Here is a 21,416-nt window from a genome sequence, read left to right as displayed (position 1 = left end):
TTTTCTGTTGACACCAGCATCTGCGAAGCGTCCGAATGCTCTCGGACACGCCGCCATCCGCCATACGTGCCAACAAGACAAGTACCGACACGACGAGGATATGGTACCCTGTTCCCGAGCTCGTCGAGACGGATGCCCACGCAACAATGTTAGCCAAAGCGCATGGGATACTGCAGCAAATGGCTGGTCACGACAGAGCGACGACAGAAGCACTGGAGATGAATGCAAACATGCCCGAATACTGCCTCGACGAAGCATCCTGGATGGCAACTCAGGTGAGCCCATTGCAACCGCCGTACACCCGAACGACCACGATCAAGACTGTCGCACGCCTTCCAAAGGATTTACTTGTCGCGGCAGACTCGTCAACTTTGCACAGCAAGCGACTTCACCACTGCGACTACATGTGGAAGCGTGGCCGGGTCAACCAAGCGATGAAAAGGAGATACATGGATCTGCAAGACAGCAAGCTCTCCTACTTCAAGGCACTCTCCGACGGCAACCAATACCCCCGTGGAGTTGTGAATTTGACCGAAGTGTCGCTCGTTCGGCCAAATGCGGACTTGACGCAGCTAGAGCTGGTGACGAGCAAACGCACGTGGGTGTTGCAGCCCGAGCTTGACTTTGAAGCGTGGGCCCGGGCCATTTGCGAATCCGTGCCTTACAATGTTGTGCATGTCGCACTCGTTAGTTTGCTACAACTGACTGAAGTCGACTCGTCCAGCAAGAACGAAGTACGCTTGGTCATCTTGCCAACAGACACGGTCGACGACGTTGTTGGTCATGTGTTTGAGAGTCATCTTGCAAAACTCGACAGCGTGCCACTTGCTAGCCCGTACAACCCGTCCGACTACTTTTTGCAAGTCACGGGGTTCCACGATTACATGGTTCATCGCACGACACCGATGGATCGGTACGTCCACGTCCAGGAATGCATGGCGACCAAAGCGACGCTTTTCCTAACGTTGCTGCACCGGGACCGCATTGCCGCCACGATTTACCATCCCAACCGTCCAATGATAGCACCTTTGAAAGACTACGCGACGCCTCAGCAAGAACAGGATCTTTCCCATGGCACTGTGGCCCCGCAGCACGTCGGCTCCCTCGAACTCGATCGATCGTTGGACAGGAGTGGATGGCTCATCCACCAACACGCGTCGTCATCGTGGACGAAGAAGTGGTGCCAATTGACATACTCAACAGGCACGATGGTCATGGCTGCCATCAACAAGTCCCATGGACCAATGCTGCATGAGGCACTGCCTCTAAGCGGAGCCAATGTGACTGCGCTGGCAAATGCGCCTCATCCGGGGCAACAGGCATGGGTATTTCAATTGGCCTTCCCAGGCAACTCGACAGGTATCTTGCTCGGTACCCGAACTCGGTACGAGCGGGATGCGTGGGTCAAAACGATTCAACTGGTGGTAGCAGCAGCGTCGCCAGTCGAACGCGATGCGGCCAAGTCCAACGTGCCAACCGTCGCTGACTTGGGCGAGTTCCATTACGTTGTCCATTTGATCCGCGAAAGCCCATTGTTTCAACTGTGTGGCTTCGAGAAAGCTGCCTTGTGGCACCACCGGCGCGAGTTCTTGGACTCGTTCGAAGCGTTGCCCCGACTCCTGTCTAGCGTGAACTGGCGCGATCCGCAACAAGCACGTGACATGGTAGAGTTGCTGCCAGAGTGGACGAAACCTTCCCACCCGGCGTTGTACATTGCGCTGCTAGAATGCGGGGATTCTCGCGTGCGCCAGTTCGTCGTGGACCAGCTGGCCACATTGTCGGACAACACATTTCGACTGATACTTCCACAACTCGTGCAAGCTGTCAAAAGCGATGCACAGGAGATGTCGCCGCTGTCGGCGTTGCTGATCGAGCGCGCAGTCAAGGCCCCGACAACACTTGGCGTTGACTTGTATTGGGCACTCAAAGTCGAGACGGACTTGCCGCAGCATCGTGAGCGCTTTGGTCTCGTTCTGAATGCCTACATCGGCATTTGCACTGACAACATACGTTCGACCCTCGAGCTCCAAGACGCGATGTTTGGCCTGGGAGGGCGCGTGGAGGCTGTGTGTCGTGAAATCAAGCGCGTCCAGAAGTTGGGTGCGTCCGACAAGGATGTGTCAGCGCTGCTGCATGCCCAATTGACCAACGTCAACAAGTCGTTGCAGCCCTGCCTGTTGCCTGTTGACTCGCGCGTCAAGGTGGGCCAACTCGTGGTCGCCAACTGCCGCGTAATGCGGTCCACACACGTTGCGTTATGGCTTGAATTCGAAAATGCCGAAATTGGCCATCCGTCCGTTTGCGTGATCTTCAAGTATGGCAACGATGTTCGACAGGAAGCGCTGGCGCTTCAGCTCATGCGCGTGATGGACGTCATTTGGAAGGAAGAAGGAATGCACTTGGGCGTGGAGCCATGTCGGTGCGTCGCCACCGGTTCAAGCATGGGGTTAATACAAGTGGTGCCCCAAGCCATTTCATTCGCTGCCATCCAACGCCAAGTGGGAGGCTTGAGAGGTCTGCTCGGCAGGGTCGACTTCGACCGTGTCCTGCTCTGGATCCACGAATCCAATCCAAAACCTTTAAAGCTGGCGACGATGAAAGACCTGTTTCTCCGGTCATGTGCTGGCCATTGCGTCGCCGTGCATGTCTTGGGCTTTCAAAACACAACTTGCGACAACATTTTCGTGACTCTATCGGCCCGATGTTATCTCGTTGACGTCGGCACCCTTCTCAGACGCTGCACCATCACGCAAGAACTTCAGCCGGTCGGGCTGACGACACAAGTGTCGCACGTGGTCGAGGACGGCAATGGTCGTGAGTTGGACGAGTTTATCAAGACGGGGGTCGAAGCGTTCAACTCGATTCGCCGTCACTTGCACTTGCTCCTTTCGCTATTACAGCTCATGATACCTTTACAGCTGCCCAATCTCAAAAACCAAGACGACCTCATGTACATCGTCGAGGCCATCGCCCCAGAGAAAACGTCGAAAGACGCTGCTCTTATGTTTGAAGACCTTATCACCAGAACCCCAACAATCGGACGACTTGGTCCATTCAAGTTGGTGCTGGACGAAATTAAAAGGCGGTGGGGACAGCTGTAGGATTGCCAACTAACCCTGAGTACATGCAAGCTGTTAAACAATGGCGACTCGCTTGGTAGACCGCGGCCGCGAAGATGCCTCCAGCAAACGCTGACGACGTCCCGTTTCAGTGCTGGCAACGAAACCAGCGCTACATGCATGTCCTGGAAGAAACATTGGACGCATGCTGCTGGAGCCTCTATGGACTATAGCTGCAAGATGCCGGAAGGAGCTTGTCATGCTGCTGGGAGCACCAGTACCTGTTTAACGATAGCTACAGACCGCTCGACAGCGCTCATGTTACGTTGGTCGCAGGCTGCAGATGGACGTAGCAGTCGGGTGCTGCTGGTTCATCCCAAGGTTTTGTTCACAAGAATTTGGATGGTGTGCTTTGACCGGATAAATTGTCCAGATAGACTCTGATTGGCCAACTCCTGGTCACCAGGGAATTCACAGCAGCAACATCACGTCGGGATGGCGACGACGCACCAGGAGGTGAATGTAGCCGACTTGGAGCGCGCCGTCTTGTATGCATTCCAGTACGCAGGAGCGAGTCTCAACGATGTCAATGCACAGAAGGTCAAGGCGGAGGCGGAAATGTACTGCCTTGCCGCCAAGCAAACGAGCTACCAGTTTTTCTTGCAACTCTTTCAAGCGTCGACGCACGATCAAGTCAAGTTCTACTCGCTGCAAGCGTTGCAAGAGTACCTGACGGAGGGGTCTCCGTTCCATGCACAGCTTACGTACAACATGTCACTCCACATTCGGACAGAGCTGGTGGCATGGCTGCAGGTGCAAGACCACTTGCCGTCGTTCCTCAAGACCAAGCTTGCTGTTGTGATTGCTTTGCTGGTACGGACTGCAAGTTTGATCCCGATTCGATTCGTCGCGTGTGCGTCATGCAAGAACATTCATGCCTTGTGTAGATTCGCCACGACTACCCCGACGCTTGGGGTTCGGCATTCCATGACTTACTCGCGCTCCTGCCACGTGGCCCGTTCATGGTCGAGATGTACTTTTGCATTTTGAATGCCACGTACGAAGAAATAGTCGAGTTCGACTCGACGCGGTATGGAGCGGAATACGCGAGTCACAACATGAAGATCAAGGACGCCATGCGAGATGGCCCGAGCAGCTGCATCGCGCAGTCGTTTGACGTGATTTACAACGTGCTGACGGCGTACGACCGCAGCAACACGCACCTGTTGGCGCTGTCGTTGGCCGCGCTCGAAACCCTTCAAAAGTACATTCAATGGGTCGACATTGGCCTAGTCATGCGGTTTGTCCCGCTTCTGTACCACACGTTGCAGCACTTCGACGCGTTGCGGTGCCGAGCAGCCAACTGCATCAACCAAGTGGTGGCGAAAGGCATGTTGCCGGATAAGAAGCTCGCGCTGTACACGTCGTTGGAGATCGTACCCGTGCTGACGGCGTTGCAGCCCGTCTTGAACGAGGACGCGGACGTGTGCGAAGAGATTGGCGAGGTTGTCAACACGATGGGCCTGGAACTCATCACGTGCATCGATTCGTTCCGCCAGACCAACGACCGCGAGCGATACCAGCAAGCGAGCGCGATGTTGGCGTCGCTCATGCCGATCACGTGGTTTCTCTTTGCGCATGACACGACGGATGTATCGCAGGAAGTGTTTGAGATTGTAAACGCGCTCACTGGCCTCTTGCGCAGCGAAAACCCTCAAGATGCGTTCCAGCCGTCGCAGTACTTGAGCTCTTGGCTCCATGGCATTTACCGGCAAATGCGGTACCCCGACGAAGAGGACCAAGTCGACGATGCCGAGTTCGAAGACTACCGCCGCCAACTTCGCGCGATTTATGTCAACGTAACACGCATGCGCCCGGACGTGATTCTTCAATACATTGGGACCTTATTGGACGAAGCCTTGCAAACGTTGAACTCGATCGAACATCGAGACCTGGAAGCGTGTTTGGCCCTCGTCTACTTCTTCAAGGAAGGTCTGACCGGGGCAAAAGATCTCCAGCAGTACGAAGACCCGCAGGGGCCGTTCATGCAGTTGGTCGTGGCCGTTCACAAAGCGTTCCTGTCGCACCCGAACCTGCCATCGTTCCACTACCGGACGCTGTGCATGTACTACGAACTGACGACCCGGTACAGTCCCCTCCTCCGCGTGGATGCAAACTTGCTGCTGCGATTGCTGGAATGCATCTTTGGGTCGGCTGGTGTCAGCCACCACCACCCGACCGTACGCTCCCGGTCATGTTACTTGGTCTTGCGATTGCTCAAGTCGCTCGGAACTGCCGTGCATCCCCATATGTCGCAGCTCCTGCAGGCGTTGGAGCCGCACCTGGTTGTCCCTTGCACGCAAGAGTCGGCAGCCGCGGCCATGGCGAATGGCCTCACGCTGGACGATCAATTGTATTTATTTGAACTCACGGGATTCTTGATTGGATCGATGCCGACAGACCAAACGGGTCCGCTCAAGTGGCAATACGTGGAAATTGTCCTGACGCCGCAGCTGGCCCAGATCGATCAGTGTTTGCGCCAGCCGTCGTCCGTCGAGATCAGCACCCATCTTGCCAATATCCTGAACGCCATGTGCCACGTCCTCAAAGGCTTCAAGACCCGCCAGTCGCAAGACATCTTTACAACCACGCTGTCGGCCACGGCAAGCGTTCTGCTCGCGTACCCCACGAGCGACTCGGTTCGAAGCAAGGTCATCGTCACACTCCATCGTCTCGTAATCCTACTCGATCCGGTGGTGTTCTTGTCGCGGGCCGACGTCTTGACCATCTTGATGCAGTTTTGCGAAGCCAACGATGTCGTGGAAGTCGTTCAGTTGATGAACCAGCTCATCATCCAGTACAAGGCGGTGCCCGAATTTTTTGGCGTCCTCGACCGGACCGCCATGCCGTTTTTGCAGCACGTGGTCGAGCTCATTGTGTCGGACCAGACCAACGCGACGGAGAAAGCTACAGCTCAAAAGTACCTGTACGCCTTCCTGATGAACATTGTCCAGCACCGCCTGACGGGCGTCCTCGGGTCTCCCACGAACGCATCGTCGTTGCCGCAAGTGTTTCGCTTGATCTTGGACGGGTTTCATTTGGAACTGCACATCATCCGCGCGGTCGCAACGTTTTGCCAAAACTTGGTCGAGCACCTCTTCAAGGAGAACACGACCGTTCTGTCGGAACACCGCGACCTCGTCCGCGTGTTTGTCCTCCAAGACGTCCTTCCGCTGATGTTTCAAGTCGTGCACACAAAAGAGTTCAACGCCCGGGACGCGCAAAGCCTCATTGTTGTGCGAGACGTTGTCAAGCTGCAAGTTGCCATCTATGGCTCGTCGCTCCGCGACGACTTTCTCGGCGCTCTGCATGCGTACTTTGCCGCGATCAACATGCCCACGCAGTTGGCCGAAGACTACTGCGACTCGGTCCGCAGCGAGGACGTATCTGCGATCGTCACCAAGTACGCTGCGTTTGTCCAGTCGTGAGGAAGTTGCGCTGGACCGCATCGCCCACTCCGATTTCCCTTCCCGACGCGAATGGCCGGGAACGGTCAACAGCATGGAGGTGGCTATTTTAATATAGGCAAATCAATTATTACGCTCTACGCGCATGGAGCACGTGGTTTGTCAGCCTTCCTTTTGAAGTAGCAGCGCGACCCCTGCGATGATCCACTTGGACTTGGCCGCTTTCGTGCTCAACGTGGCCAGAAAGACAAATGTTGGCCCTCGTTGCGATGTCACGTACACGGGGCACTCGTACACAGCCGAGTCATGGCGAAAGTAGCCGGTGGCGGTCGCCTCCCAATCGGCTTGGATCGACACTGCTCGAATGTACACGATGGGCATTTGGCACACGACTTCTTTGGGCACGGCGTCGCTGAGATGCCCGGCGCACGGGTGCTCAAGTTGGTCAATTGTGTACGAGTGCGCGTGCAGTTCATCGGTGTCGTCGCTAAAATACCACCGAGCCCCTTCAAGGTAGAGGCCGTGGACAAAGAAGCCTTTATCGGCAGCCGTGGTCGGAACTACCATCGTGTGAAGGATATGCGTTTCAATGGTCATGTTGTCAAGGGGGAAGTCCAAGTTGCGTGCAGTGACTTGTTTCACCGCGGTGAGAAACGCCGCCGGGTTGAACAACCCAGACAACCACATGGACGTGGGTAAGGACCAGTCCTGTACCCACGCCGACAAGAACGAGGCGCGCTCCAACAGGTCGGCAAACCACACCGACAGCGGCTTGCGCGATGCCCAAGCGTACCTACAACGAAATCCATTCAGGGCATACATGCGTTTCGCCGTCATCGTCATGTACCTTTCCCACGAGCAACTATGGACGGGGTTTCGACCAGGGACTTGCTGCAGCGACATGGCTTCCAGCAACTCCTCCATGGAATCGGTCATGTTGAGCTGGCCATTCATTCCTTTGATCAAGTCGTTTAGCGACTGCCGCATGATCTGAAGCAGGCTGTTCATTCGAGTGCACTCTTGCATTGCGACGACAACATACGGCGCGGTCGAATGTCCTTGCTCCAACATGGGCTGGGCTTGGGCTTGCAGCGTGACCAGGTCAAAGTCCGATGGGAGCTGGCTCGTCAAACTCTGGACAATGGCCGACTTGGTGTGCGACGTCGTTGCGATTTGGTACGACGACGACGGCGCAATGCCGAGCATGGCACTGCCGACGCGCTGAAGGTTGAGAAACAAGTCGTTGCACGCACTCGTCATGGTTTGAATTTCCGTGTTCGGGTGTAAGCCAAAGATTGCTGGCGTTTCGACGGGCAAGCTCGTCTCGATGAAGCTTGCGTATTTGGAGTACGTGAACACGTACGGATCTGGAGCGGCCAAGCCAGGCATCAAGTCCTTGGATTTGAGCATGTCCTCCTTGAACAGCACTTGCAAGTACGTCTTGTTAGTCAAGCGATCCCAAAAGTCGGTAATGTGGCCGCCGTACATAATCTCGCCAAAGATGTATCGCAAGTCATCCCACGGGAGAGTTTCGTCAAGCGTCCTGTCCATGTAGCTATCGCGACGGGCTGTCATAAGAGGAATCGACAAAGGTTCACTTGTACCGTCGAAGGACGTCGGCACACAGGGTGAGATCGCCTTGGTTAAAACTGTACGGTCGACTCCATCCTTGGCATCCAAATCGCTTCCGGCCCAAGATCACAGCATGATAAAAGCATAGAGCAAACAAGCACCCTTGGTACTCGCTCGGCTTCAAGCTGGTTTCGATCGTCTTGAGCGAAAACGACGCCCACGCCCGGCGAAGATTGCTCTTCAGGTCCGCCGGCGCTTCATTTGCCACCTTGATGCACACCTGTAGCAGCATCTCGGGGATGTTGGTGAGAGTTGGCAACCCAGGGGCTTCTGCGGACAGAAAACACCGAAAGTTTGGGTCTGCCGTATGGCTGCACTGGTCCAGAATTCGAGTCAGATGCGGCAGCCACCGAGGCATCAAGTGGATGTTTTGTAGGACAACCCATGACCCGTCGGCTGCAAACCGCTCTAGCGTTCTCTCTGCCGGCCCTTCCTGTCCTTGGCCCATCGAGATCAAGACAAAATTGCCGCGGTCCGCCGTCATTTGAAAACGCCGTCCAAGTTGTTCGATGTCTGCTGTCGGGTCGACACCTGGAAACAGAATGAAAAAGATTGGAGTCGATGCACTTGCTTCTTGGTAAATGCTCTCCAAGTCAAACGGAGGTTGGTGGATGAAAAACGACCCCAAATGAGACGCTATAAATGCGCTCAAGGCGACGAGCAGTCGGTCCGGCCGCAACGTCCGGAGCAAAAGCAGTTGGACCAACGGCGACCGCGCTTTGCCGGGCATCGGATCGCTTTCCGGGGTGTCCGATTGGTACCATTCCCTCCATTCGTCCCCGTCCAGTTTGAACTCGTTCGTGAGCAATGGCACGAGTTCTTCCAGCCTGCGCAGTTTGGACCACAGTAGATCTGGCAGCCACTCATTTAAGACTCCAATCTGGGTCGTACAGGTAGTCATGTCGTCCGCAACAGGACTTGTGGTCAGCTACGGACGTCTCGTCAGTCCACAAGACAGCGGTTCCTTGTGGCTTACGAATGTAATTTCCTGCGCAGTGATCTTGTTCTCGTCTTTGAGGATGGCAAAGCACAGCTGGGTGGCCACGACCAGCTTGTCCTTCTCAAACAAACCACGTCGAACGTAGTCAAACACAACTTCAGTGATACTCGTTTGCAAGCTCGCACATCTTGGCGCGATAATGGACTCGTCTGGGACTTCTTCTTGCGCACTGGAATGGGACAGGAATTACACAAGGCACGCCTCAGGAAAAGATGAACCTGTCCAGAATGGCAGCCATGTCAAAGTGCGCTTCTTCCAGGACTCGGTCCATGAGCAACACGTCGACATTCCAATGAAAACGCTGGCTCACAATCACGCGCTTCGCCGCCGCTTTGAACCGCGACAACGCCAAATTGTTTGATTTCTTCTCGTCGTCGTACGGTTTGGCAACGTCCATGCCCCGTTGAAACATTACGACAAACGCATTCAAGGAAAAGACGTGGTACGCGTGCAACTTGTGCAGGTTATTCAGGATGAAAAAAAGCAACGCGCCGCGCCGTGCGACACTTTGGTACCTCGCGCTCAGTTGGTTGATTGTCTGCGCAACACTTGGTCATCTCACACCGTCTAACGTTCACAACGGTACCAATTCGATGTCGGCAGCGTTCTTGGCCTGGATGAACAGCGCGTCGGCCGTCGCTTTCGTCGTTTCCAAGTCCCCAATCAACGTGACGTTTTCGGTGACATCCCCGTCCGCTTCGGCCAAACTGGTCAGGATCTTGTCTTCGAGGGCCTGCATGGTGATTTTGAATCGATTTTGCTGCTGGATGAGCGCCGTCCGGGCCTTGGCTTTTTTGGGCCATTCCTGTCTCCACATGTCAAACCATCGTTGGGTAAGATTATAACCAACCTTGCGTACGACTAACGCCAGCAATTGATCTTCCAAGCCCTGCGGTGTGACCGAAAAGTTGACGAGGGTGGTCTCGGCTTGAATTTCGGGGGCGTAATGCGGATTTGCCATCGTCGTGTGAAGGTACAAACGAAATGACGGCGCCCACTCGATGACTTTGTCCCCGAGTTTCAGGCACGTTTTGCGCCCTACCACTCTTGCCATCACGTGCGCAGTGGTAGATGTGATCGTACCTTTATTCATGGTGCACCGGCTGATGACCGGCCACAAAAGTGGATCGATTTTTTCTTCTATATTCTCCAGCAACAGTGCCTGGCCATGCTCGATGGCAGTCTCCAACGTCAAAATTAGACTTGGCTGGTGCTGCCGGACGACCACTAGGGCTTCCTTTGCTCGAAGCCAGTGGATCGCTTGCAGCTGCGGATCAATTAACAGTGGCCACCGTTTGCAATGCTGAACGATTGTGCCGTTTTCAATCGAGACCCGATCGCTTGGAAGGCCAAATCTGCAGTGAAGAGTTCGTCAGAGCTTCGGTGGATAGAGCCCATGGCATACCCAATCCAAGCCGCTTCATCGGTTGGTGGCGTCAGCATCGCCACAGGGGTTGCGTCAATTTGAAGTGCGAGCGGCTTTTTGAGCCCAAGTAAGAACGGCCGCCAGTGACCATTCACCAGCAGCTCTCGATATGGTTTTGTGAACGGCCCAGCGTACGACACGAACGCAGCTGCTATCAAGACATCGCCAACTGTGGTAGCCGCTTCGTGTTTCAACAGGTCGACGTTTTGCTGCCACCGAATGTTTTCACTGCCCAGCGCCGCCGTGAGTCGCTTCGCTAAGTTCATGCGAATCTTGCCGCGCTCGACGGTTGCTATCGCGACATTCACATCTTCCATCGTTTGCTCGTACGAGGCCGTTAGCTTGGCCAGACGCTCTTCAAGTTCATGAACCTATCGCGGTAATTGTCAACTACATCTGCAGTCCAACAACATCCCTGCCTTTGTCTGGACGGCCGTGAGCTTTTCGTTGGCCACTGAGTACTTGTCTGTGATTTCTTGTAAGGCCTTGCGCTTCGGTTCAATCGTCACAAGCACATCGTAGTACTGAACAATGTTGATCACCCACGCACATAGCCCGGCGGCGGCCGAGTTGCGTTTCTCGATGATCTCGACGTTGAAATGCGGCAACTCGAGCAGCGGTCGGATCTCTTTCCAATTCGCTTCCGGCACAGCGTTCGTATCGACGAGGAGCTTGAAATTCTTGAGCTCGTCGATGAGTCCGTTGACGTTGGCCAGCAAGATTTTCTTGCACACTTCCCACGCTCGGTCCTTTTCCTTGACTTTGCCGTTCTTTTGGACAGGTACGTCTGGGTTGATGCCAGCAAAGAGCAGCATGACGCTGGCAAAAATGTCGCCAACTCCCGCAGGTGGTTTGGACATGGTTTTGCAGTTGCCCAAATCTTTTCGATTGAGTGTATCCAGGGCTGCCATGGCCGCGTCCACCTACAACAACGTGTGAGGCAAATGCTCAACCACGCAGCTTGCCCATTCGCACAGACCATCGGTTGCGCGGCTGCCAACTCTCGCTCCGTGTCGGCCTTCTTGGTAGCCATGTCGGCATGGATCACGGCACATTTGTCCGCCTCCACGTTGGCCTTTTCTGTTTCCCTTTCAACGATAAGCTTATCCGCCGCGACAACGTCAGCCATTTCTTCGGCAATCGCCTTCTTTTTCATGGCTTCCTCGAGTGTTTTAGTCAAATCTTCTTCGATATTGGCGACAACGTGGGACGTGCTCTCCAACTTGTCCAGCCCCGACTGTAAGCGAAATATCGCCTGCACGAAAAAAAACGTCAGCAACCGAACGGGCCATGGCACATCCCGTCGTACTTTGGACATCTCTTGTTGCTTTGACACGAGCAGGGTGGTATACAGGGACAGGAATTCGAGGTATGTTTTCGGCGTGGTGTACACGACTCGGCCTTCCTCGTTTTTGAATTTCTCTGCCATCCCGTTCACCGACTCGAATGAGTGCGGCATGAACTGCTCGACGGCTGTCAACGTGTCGCCGTGAAGCGTGGTTGTCGCGAGGCACTTGACAGCGACGCTTTGCAGGGCGTCGACGGGCCACGGTTGGAACCAGTCAATGATAGTGCAGTTGACAAGTGCCGGAAACTTTCGAGCCCACACGCGAAACGTCGACCCCGCGGGCGAAAAGCACAGTATACAGTGGACGTGCTCTTTGAGCTGATGTAAGAAGTAGGCCCAGCACTCGTCCTTGTCCTATACAGGCACAATACGTCATGTGTGGCAAGATTGTCTAGACAACGCATCGATCGTACGCCTTTTACTTTCACAGACAACTGGGCCAGGATGGCGTCCTGCTCTTCCGTCGTGTACAGGTCCGCGATCGAGCCAGAACTGAGCAAATCGTTGATGTACACGAGCATTCTCTCGTTCTTGATGTCGGCGTCGGAGAGGACGAACGCAACCTTCTCTCCCTTCATACCCGCTCGTGCAAACATGGACTGCAAGTCCGTTTTGAAGTCAGTCAGTCTACCCCAGACACTAATGTTGAGACCGCGAGGATTCGATTGGGAACGGATACGTGTAGGATTGCGTGATGGTAATGTCAACGACGGCATAGTGCACAAGGTAGGCGCTGAGTCGAGCGAGCGATTTTCGACCGCTCCCACCGACCCCCACGAGCATGGCATGACCCGACGCAATCGAAATGATGCGCATGATTCGTGCAACGTGCTCGATCGCGTCTTTGAAAAGAACAAGGTCCATTTTGGGATTGACCAAGTTGTAGTCTGCCAGCGCTTCTTCCAACCGGGTTTTCATGTCGGCCACAGACAAGACCTATGCTGACGTGTTCAGACCTGCGCCGTGCAAGCGCCTCAGGTACCTGGTCGTAGTCCAAATCCAGGGCAGTTCCAGACATGGATTGGGGGCAAAACACGAGCGCATCGGCATTTTCCTGCGCAAAGTACTTTTGGATCGGCACCGACGGAAACAGTTTCTTGGCGTTCTGTTGGGCCAGTGCGTTGTACTTGTTCAAGTCCTGGCGCGACACGAGGCGGTCGCCGTACACGCGCGCGGACTCGTGCAACCAAAGCAGGACAAACTTGGCGCTGTCCTACTCGACATCGATCGTCGGCGACCGTGCCAAGTGATTCAAGGCATGTACCTCGACGTAGGCCGGTTTCGACATGAGAATGCCTTGGACGACGTTCGAGAGATGGCGAATATTGAATTCGTAGTGAAAGTTGGCCGCCGTCTTACGAAACGTACTTGACACTTGCGCGTGCAACGCCAGCGCTCCTGCGCATGGTTGGATAAGGCAACCGCTATCGAGCGAGTAGACTACCTTTTAAAATATTCACGGCTGCTTTGCGGATGTCGTCGTTGAAATCGTTCAAGTGGCCGTCCAGAAACGTTTGATAGATGGACAACAGGCTACATCGCTCGTGATGAGAAGATGCGCTACGTTCAGAAAACAAACCTTGTGGCGCTCGGCAACGTCACGGCAAACGTGGCAAAGTGTCGTTGGAGGCGTGGGTTGATGTAAAAGGACCCGCCCGTGGGATTCATGCACGTCACAAACTGACAGTCGACGACTTGCTTGACTGTAAACTTGGCGCGGTCGTACCAGTGGTTGTAGTCCATGAGTTGGCGGAGCAGCGCCAGTGCGCTCTGCGTTCGGTATGGATCCACCATGGGCAAATTCAAGTCGTCCAAGAAGAAGATCCACTGCGCCCCGTTCACCATGGGTCCAAACGTCGAGCCCTACAGGCCATGTGAGTCTGTGTCGTGCAGACGACACAGCGAGCGCGTGCCCTTACCATCCGCTTGACGAGTTTCGACTCACACGCGCTTTGGAGGACGGCGGCATTTGTGTAATAGTTGAAGTTGAGAGTGCTCGACAAGTAAGTTTTCCCTTGGCCATTCAAGAGATGTTGTTGCGCGGCCGTGGTGAGAAAACCTGTCATGCGTCAAATACCTCCGCCATTCCAAAGCATGCGTACCCTTGATCATTTGTGTCTTTCCTGTTCCAGCATGCCCGCACAACATCACGCCGTGTGCTTCGCTGATCATTTTACTCGTCCAGAGCAACGTGCTGACTGTTTCGGTGGTCGGAACCGTCACGGCATGCATGGACTCGTGGCCGTCAAACTTGATGGCTGTGAAGAACGGACTCGCGCGCCACGAGTCAAACTGGAACGTTGTGGGGTTCAGATAGTACTCAAACACGGTATCGCGGATGGGGATCTTGATTCCTTTGAACTCGGCGCGCCACCACTCGGAAAAGAGCTTGCGGTAGTCTGTGCCGTCGTCGGCCACACACAGCGCGGCTCCGAACGCCCATATCGAGGCAAATCCACACACAATGTCAATTTTCTTGGGGTCGTCCACGATTGCTGTGGTAAGTGTGGCGTCCAAAAAGTGGAGAAAGCTCTGGACGACCGAAATGTCTTCCAACGGTACGATCGTTTTCAGTTTCTTGTGGTACGCCAGACACGGCTCGACATAGCGCATGACGCACTCCCCGAGCCGCGAACGAACGTCGACTTCGGGGGACGTGTCGCTGAGCCAGCTGGCCAAAAACGACCTGTATTGTGTGCCTACGGGTAGAGGAGACATGAGTCAGCCGCATGCTTGCACAGTCTGGACCTTCATCCGTGGACAGATACAGAATCCCCGCTCGGCTGACTGTCGCTGGGGTCGCGTAGGCCAGGTCCTGGATTTCGAAGATCAATCGCATGTGATTTTTCAGCGGAATGCGTTCGTTGGACGCCAGCGTCAGCGTTTTGTTGTCGTCCATGACGCTGTTCATGCTTTCGATCCAGTTTGCGTCGAGGTCGCTACCGAATATGGCACGAGGGTCAATGTGGAAGCAGACCGCGGTTGATTCCGTCTTACCCATCAAGCACAAGCCACTTGCATTGATCCGACTCGTCGTTGGCTAAATCGCGCATGACTTTGGAAAGCAGCCCGTCCTTCCATTCTCGTGTCGTCACGTGCATGGAACCGTACAATTCGTCCGTCGACACAACCTTGGGGTTGATGTCCACAAGCTTGACTTTGGTGCCGTGCAGTCCGTTGGCAGTTTGCAGCGCGAGGATGCACTCGGACTTGCCGGCGCCCGCTGGGCCCATCACAAACACACAATGACGCAGGACCAAAAGCTCGTCCAGTTGCACGACCTTGAGGCGAAACGTTTCTTCGGGCCACAGTCCTAGCGTTTCGCATGCCGATTCAATGTGCTTTTCAAACGTCGCGTGGACTTTTCTAGAGGCAATAGCGAGTACTCTGGTGAGGTCGAACGAACATGGCATGCGACAGAGTCGTTGGGGTGTTATACCGAGGCGGGGGTTGTTCTGGGAACAAGTCATGAAGGAGACCGTGGAAAATGGGCTGGTCGTGCAGGACAAGCTTCGGAACGTTGAAGTCACGCAGCGCCCGCAGCAGGAGCTGGGACTCAGTCAGCGTCGGTTCGCTTCGTTTGAGGGATCCTGTGATTAGCAAAATCGACTTGATGGCTCGTAGGCCCCAATCGTAGTGGTCCTGTTGTGACAGGAGTTCTTTGCAAAGATGGTACAAGTGGTAAAACTTGGACGCGAGAGTCTTGGCTTCGGTAAAGCCCTGCGCCATGAGCATGTTTTCGCATATCAAACACAGGTCGGGTAGCATGACCGTGATGGGTCGAAAGAGCGCTTTGAGCCCTTCAGGAAGCTCCGACCGCCCCAAGTACCCCGGGTTCATCGTGATGAACGTTCCGCACGTCGGATCCAAGACCACAGAGTCTCCTTCAAACGCACTGTTAGCATCACTCGTGCCAGAGCTCTACAAACCTTCGAGGATGATCGACGACAAGTCGCCCTTGATGCCGTCGCACACGGCTTTGAACTGGAGACAGCACACACTCAACACTTCGGGAATCAACCGATTAAACTCGTCAAAGCAACCCCACGCCCCGCTGGACGCCAGGCCTACACCACGTACACGTGTCAACGACGCACTCGTTTGCTATGTTCGTCCACCGTACGCACCTTTGAAAATATTGCCAAGGCTCTTGAAGTCCATTTCAGGCGAGCAGTTGAAGACGTAGCATGGTTTCCCCAACGCACTCGCCAGGTCTTTCGTTGTTTCGGTTTTGCCCGTCCCGGCTGGACCCGATGGCGCACACCCGAGGTGCAAGTTCAGCGCTTGCGTTGCTGTTACGTACATGCGGTCCGTCAGCGGCGTGATGACCAGCCGAGGGCCATTGCCGAGGTACTCGAGGCCATACTCGAACGTGGCATCGCAAATGTCCAGCGCCGTCTGGTCGGTGACGCATAGCCTAAGTGTGATCACAACAGCACGAATCGATGACATGAATGACCAGTACAGGGCAGACATACCGAGGTTTGAGCTGCGCTTGCCACACAAACGACGAAAGTGCCGTGACGTGTTGGCTAATGAGTGACTGAACAACATCTCGACTGTGGGCATCCGTGGTGATCATGCACATCACGCGCTGGCGTTCTTCGTCGTTGAGCGGCCCACGCGTCAACTTGATCAAGTCGTTGAGCTGCATTGTAATTTTCTCGAGTAGTTCGGACAGTGCGCTGGCATGGCCGCTACCGACCCCGACCAGGGCTGCCTCGACGCTCTTTACGTATTCCATGCTGGACACGAGCAGCACCACCTACGCCCCGGTCCACAAAGGTCGATGTCAGGCGATGCATTGATGGAGGCTCCAATCACCTGGGCGGCATCCAGCAACGCGCCATCATTCGTTCGAGACATGAGCCAGTCCGTCCGGGACAGCTGCGGGTACCGTTTGATGGTGCTCTTGATATTTTCCTTCAGCGTGAGCTTCATCCCGTTCAACGCGTCGGTGAGGTACCCTTCGACTTTGCCCGACAACGTGACAGGCGCCACGAATCGAATCGTTTCGTTGCCGACGTTCGAGACAAAGTGGGTGACAGTCGTGCCCGACTCAAACGTAAACGCTTGTGTGGCGAGAAACACTTTGGACAAGTGCTTGGTGATGGCGGCGGGGGTGCCCCCGTTGGACAGGATGTCGAGCAAGTCGGCTTCAGAAGTAAAATAGAACCGGGGAAAGAGCCGTCGTTTTCCATCGAGGAACTCGATGAGCGAGTTTTGGCACTTTTGCAACGACGTGGACAACGTAGCAAGCTCCTGAAGCTGGGAAAGGCGGGCCGTGCAAGCTACAGCGCTCGTCGTTATCAACCAAGTGGACCACGTTTGGTCGGTCATGTGACATCGCGTGTTGTACCTGTAAGAATTACTTTAGCTTGGGCAAATGATGTCAGGATTTCCTTGACTGCCGCATCGATCGCAACGAACTGGGCGGCGTCGTCCGGCAGCTCCTTCTTCACTTCGTCAGACCCAATGAACAGGGGCTCCAAGTACGACCACGTGCGTTGGAATTCTCCGAGTGCCATCGTCACGTCCGCGATGCACCTGCCGTCTCCAGGTCAAGCGACGACCGTGGTGAAGACGTGTAGCGTTGGCACGTACGTGAGGCGCTGAGACCACATCTCGCTGAGCCCTTTGAAGAATTGAACGCGACTGCTGAGCATGCTCTGCAGCATGACTTGATCCGCTTCGAGGATTTCAACGTCTTCATCCCGAACGCGAAGGATTGGAATCTCCGTGTCCTTGTACGTGGACATGTCAAAGCATATCGCCGTCCACCTAGCCTCCACTTCTTGCAGCGCTTGCTCCACCCGCGATTCTTTTTGCGCCCGCTCCGTGAGGTCTTCAACGTCCTTTTGAAAGCGATGGAGACCGAGCCCCATGATGTCGGCAAATTTTAGCTCGACATGATCGATCGGATTGGGAAACGTTTGATGAACCAACTACAGCGCGACGACGCTTCACGTCAAATATCCTTGTCAACTTCCAGGAGAACAGTACCTCCATCAGCTCGACCCAGTGGCGCGACTGCACGGACGGGTGACGCAGCGCTTGGTACAATGGACAACTGACCAAGAAGTCGTGCGCCATGGCTTCCAACCCCTGGTACACGTTGCTGTCCTTGATCTCCTTTTCTTTCCCCGCTGACTTGACAGCATTCATCATAGCTTTCGCCTCGTCTTCGAGGACGGACCCGTCCAAATCGACCCACAACAGATCTCGTGCCATCTGGAGTTTGCGGCTGATGTCCCCCACGACCGTCCATACTGTGCGCAGGCGCTCGAGAGTCCTTGAGACATGTTGCACGACCTTTTCACTCGGGTCCATCAATGGTAGGCATTCAAAGATTTCTGCCACGTGACGCATTCGCTTGAACGCAGCTTCTTCTTTGCTAAACTCTTGCGCCGCTTCGTCCAGCATGTGCAGAGCATTTTTCATGCCTGTTTCAAACTCCCAAAAGCCCTACGTCGGCAGTTCGTTGGGCAAATTCTCGAGATTTCCTGCAAATGAGTCTGTGACCCACCTTGTGCTTGACCTTGGTAGCATATGCCACGAGCTTTTCGTGGTATCCTTGAATGTCGGCCTTGGTGCGGGAACTTTGCGCCGACAGCCGTGGAGCAATGCGCGCTGCCACGACAGGGACCTTTACGACAAGGTCGTTCCAGCTCGTTTCCAAATTTGCGAGCTGGTTCTTTTCTTTTTCCACGTCGACAGCAGTTGAGAGAAACGCCAGTAGCGACTTGGTCTTTTCGAGCAACCACCGCGTGTAGTCACCCTTCTTCTCGACGGTGAACAAGTGCTCCTTGAGTTGAATTAATGCGGCAGTCTCGTCCGCCAAGGTCGCGGACAAACCCACGTCCAGGTCAAGCCCTTTGCCGCAGTCTTCGATCAGTTGTGTGAGCGCAAGAAGATCGGTGGACAGACCGTCCATGACTAACTTGCCAGTCATGCGATTCATGTCCCGCGCCATCGCGTCGTCGAACGACACGACAAGCGGAAACCCATACACCGTGCCCACCTCGCCGCCAAACGTGCCGCAAAATTGAACGTTGATTTCGTACTCGCCCCGAGTAGGCGCAGTATATGTGACTGCATACGTGCCGTTGTCCATGTCTTGGATTACGGTTTGCAGCTCCTTGTCGTCGACGAGGGAGCGCACAGACACCATGAATTCGTCACCGCCTCGAACGCGATGGTGGCTGTTGGCGTCGCACGCTTGAAGGAGAAACGTGATCGGCTCGGCCGCGGCACCACCAGACTGTACGCCAGCCCCGTACGCCAACGTCTTGGCTGCGCTCGTGACTGCAAAGAAGTTGAACATTTGGAACGTCGTCGTGAACGAGTCGCCTTGCAGCGCGACACGAATTTGAACGTCACCGGGTGGGAACATGGAGAAGTCGGGCGTCGTGACAGTAAGCGTTTGATCGTTGACGTACGTCCCCGGGACGTCAATTGTGCCCTTGCGACAGGAGAAGCGAACGATGACGGGCTTGGGGGTGAAGTCGATGCCTTCTACAGTGAGCAACAGTCCTCCCGTGATGGCGCCGAAAGACGGGCGCACTCCCGTAATTGCATACGGTGGGCCCACGACGCAACTCACGTCAAGCGAAAACACATCGTTGAACCATAAGTTGGCCCAGCCGCCGCATATCATGAGGCGGCTCCCCTTGTCGTCGTACGCGAGAGTGGTGTCAGCGCGGGCTGCCGGGGGCGTACCATGAGTTTCTGGTACTGTCCAAGCAAACGTGCCGGTGTCGAGAACGCTTATGTCGTTGGTGAACATTCCAGGTGCGCCATATTCGTTCATTTGGCCGAGGACCCCTCCAAAGCAAAAGATCTTTGCGTTTGGAATGGCCAAGACAGCGCAGCTCGCGTGGTTCCATCTTGGCGACGTATGGCTCATATGGGACCCTTCCACAGAGCTCCAGCACAGAGTCTCTGTGTCAAAGATGTGCAAATCGTTGAACTGAGTGGTACAGTTCCATCCGCCAAATACAAACAGTTGCGCGTCGACAGCGCAAGCTTGATGGCCAGAGCGGCGCTCGGGGCCCTTCCCTTTTGTCGATACTTTTCCCCACGCCATCGTGTCCACATTCAACGCGTACAAGTCGTCAAAGTCTCGGCGCGAGTATCCTTGGCCGCCATACCCTCCAAAGATGTAGATTTCGCGGTTGATGAGGCTAGCGGAATGGCCTCCGCGGGGTGCGGGGCACCCTGGCCACGTGAGCGCCGACTTATTCACTTGGGTTGTTGACGACCGTGGCGTTGACTGGGGAACAGGCTGACTCCACTCCATCGTGATGGGATTGAAAATCCAGACGTCCTGAAATCGGGTGGTCGCGTTGTGAAACCCGCCAAAGAGGTAGATCTTGTTGTCCACGAGAGTTGCCGAGTGTTTCCATCGCGGCAACGGCCCTTTTCGGAATGCCACGCGACTCCAATCGCATGACCCGTTGGTGTGGATGCGTAGCTGAAATAGATCGTTGGTCGGGCCAGGAGGTTCAGCGTAGTCGCATCCTCCAAACAGAAACCCGTTCGACCCGACAATCGTCAGCGTGTGACCGCTGCGACGACTTGGTGCCTCTCCCGTGCACTCAATCTTCCGCCATTGCAACTGCGGTGTCTGGTTCCCCGTGTCAGCATCCGCCTCCATCGTCGCGCGTCTACCTCGCGACCTTTCGATTTGTATCCAACGAGGAAAATCGAACGTTTTGATTGGTTCGTCGTAACGGCGGCGATTGTGCACATTGACGTGGCATCACACAAATGCACGGCATGCCTGCGGTCGATTGCAGGAGCGGTTGCTGGCGCTGGCGCGCTCGGTATCGCTCTGCACATGTACTGCGAGCAATGCCGCCCCGGTGTTGACGTCATGATGTAAAACGCGATTGTGTCATAGTATAAGTTAGGCGACGCATCAGCTGGGACCAGTTCATACGCAAGAGTTGTCATCGTTGGGGGGGCTGAGCACCACTCGTCGCGACCGCAGCAAGAAATGAAACACTTCGTTGGGGTTGCAACCGGACACAGAGAACGCAGTTGCTGAGACCATGTGGGGCACAGAGAGTCCGGTCTTCCGCACTTGGATGAGCTGTCGACAGTATAGGGGTCGTAGTTTGTTGTTTGGCGGGCATGCGATTGCACAGGACACAGCGACTGAGGTGATGGATGCTGCAGAACCCTGCATCGTTGAGTGGTGGTGGTGCACTTCGATAGGATGGTGCGTTGACCAAAGCGGGCATAGCCAGTCGTGGGCTTGGGCGTGGTTTGACGTGGGAGTTCGCAGCGGGAGCCAATCCGTTCATTTTTTGCCGCAGTGCACACAGTACACAGTTTTTCAGCTGATGCTGCGAACAAATCGAGTCTTGGGAAGAGGTATCATCGTTGACAGGAATCGACGTGACAGGTTGTGATCTGGTAAACGTGGGGGTCGACTTGGAGAAACTCGGAGCTGCGTACCCTGGGGTTGGATGGACGCTTT

The 21,416-nt window shown here is 55.0% G+C and overlaps 3 protein-coding genes across 3 annotated transcripts; 2 read left to right on the top strand and 1 right to left on the bottom strand.

Annotated features, from left to right (window-relative positions):
• Positions 1-35: 35 nt before the first annotated feature.
• H310_02176 (hypothetical protein) lies at positions 36-3,137 on the top strand (the record flags this gene model as incomplete). The annotated part of the gene is made up of 1 exon (XM_008865600.1): positions 36-3,137. One exon carries the CDS (start codon positions 36-38, stop codon positions 3,099-3,101), a length of 3,066 nt encoding a protein of 1,021 aa, XP_008863822.1. The 3' UTR covers positions 3,102-3,137.
• A 394-nt stretch (positions 3,138-3,531) lies between these two features.
• H310_02175 (hypothetical protein) lies at positions 3,532-6,683 on the top strand. The gene is made up of 2 exons (XM_008865599.1): positions 3,532-3,932; positions 4,007-6,683. The coding sequence occupies exons 1-2, from the start codon at positions 3,555-3,557 to the stop codon at positions 6,545-6,547; spliced, it is 2,919 nt and encodes a 972-aa protein (XP_008863821.1). The 5' UTR covers positions 3,532-3,554; the 3' UTR covers positions 6,548-6,683.
• On the bottom strand, positions 5,642-20,621 carry H310_02174 (hypothetical protein). The gene is made up of 31 exons (XM_008865598.1): positions 18,459-20,621; positions 17,936-18,397; positions 17,537-17,877; positions 17,292-17,479; positions 16,757-17,223; positions 16,411-16,697; positions 16,060-16,349; positions 15,862-15,999; positions 15,372-15,816; positions 14,930-15,298; positions 14,681-14,871; positions 14,035-14,631; positions 13,852-13,991; positions 13,512-13,795; positions 13,377-13,465; positions 13,197-13,330; positions 12,915-13,145; positions 12,612-12,868; positions 12,346-12,559; positions 11,894-12,286; positions 11,564-11,839; positions 11,004-11,507; positions 10,564-10,955; positions 10,242-10,513; positions 10,009-10,196; positions 9,745-9,963; positions 9,377-9,696; positions 9,135-9,327; positions 8,131-9,086; positions 7,374-8,081; positions 5,642-7,319 (listed from the first exon to the last, which is right to left on the bottom strand). Exons 1-31 carry the CDS (start codon positions 20,586-20,588, stop codon positions 6,689-6,691), a joined length of 12,306 nt encoding a protein of 4,101 aa, XP_008863820.1. The 5' UTR covers positions 20,589-20,621; the 3' UTR covers positions 5,642-6,688.
• Positions 20,622-21,416: the final 795 nt, after the last annotated feature.

The sequence above is a fragment of the Aphanomyces invadans genome (genome assembly GCF_000520115.1).
Source record: "Aphanomyces invadans strain NJM9701 unplaced genomic scaffold supercont1.3, whole genome shotgun sequence".
Taxonomy (NCBI): Eukaryota; Oomycota; class Saprolegniomycetes; order Saprolegniales; family Verrucalvaceae; genus Aphanomyces; species Aphanomyces invadans.
This window is presented reverse-complemented; position numbering and strand designations above follow the sequence as displayed.

What these genes read in the sequence shown, in the direction of transcription:
- H310_02175 (XM_008865599.1), top strand. Translation starts at nt 3,555, where the DNA reads ATGGCGACGACGCACCAGGAGGTGAATGTAGCCGACTTGGAGCGCGCC. An exon ending in CTGTTGTGATTGCTTTGCTG is followed by an intron (nt 3,933 to 4,006) that starts GTACGGACTGCA and finishes TGCCTTGTGTAG; the next exon opens with ATTCGCCACGACTACCCCGA.
- H310_02174 (XM_008865598.1), bottom strand. Translation starts at nt 20,588, where the DNA reads ATGGAGGCGGATGCTGACACGGGGAACCAGACACCGCAGTTGCAATGG. An exon ending in CCTTGGCAATATTTTCAAAG is followed by an intron (nt 16,000 to 16,059) that starts GTGCGTACGGTG and finishes TACGTGGTGTAG; the next exon opens with GCCTGGCGTCCAGCGGGGCG. An exon ending in ATGGCTGCCATTCTGGACAG is followed by an intron (nt 9,328 to 9,376) that starts GTTCATCTTTTC and finishes GTCCCATTCCAG; the next exon opens with TGCGCAAGAAGAAGTCCCAG.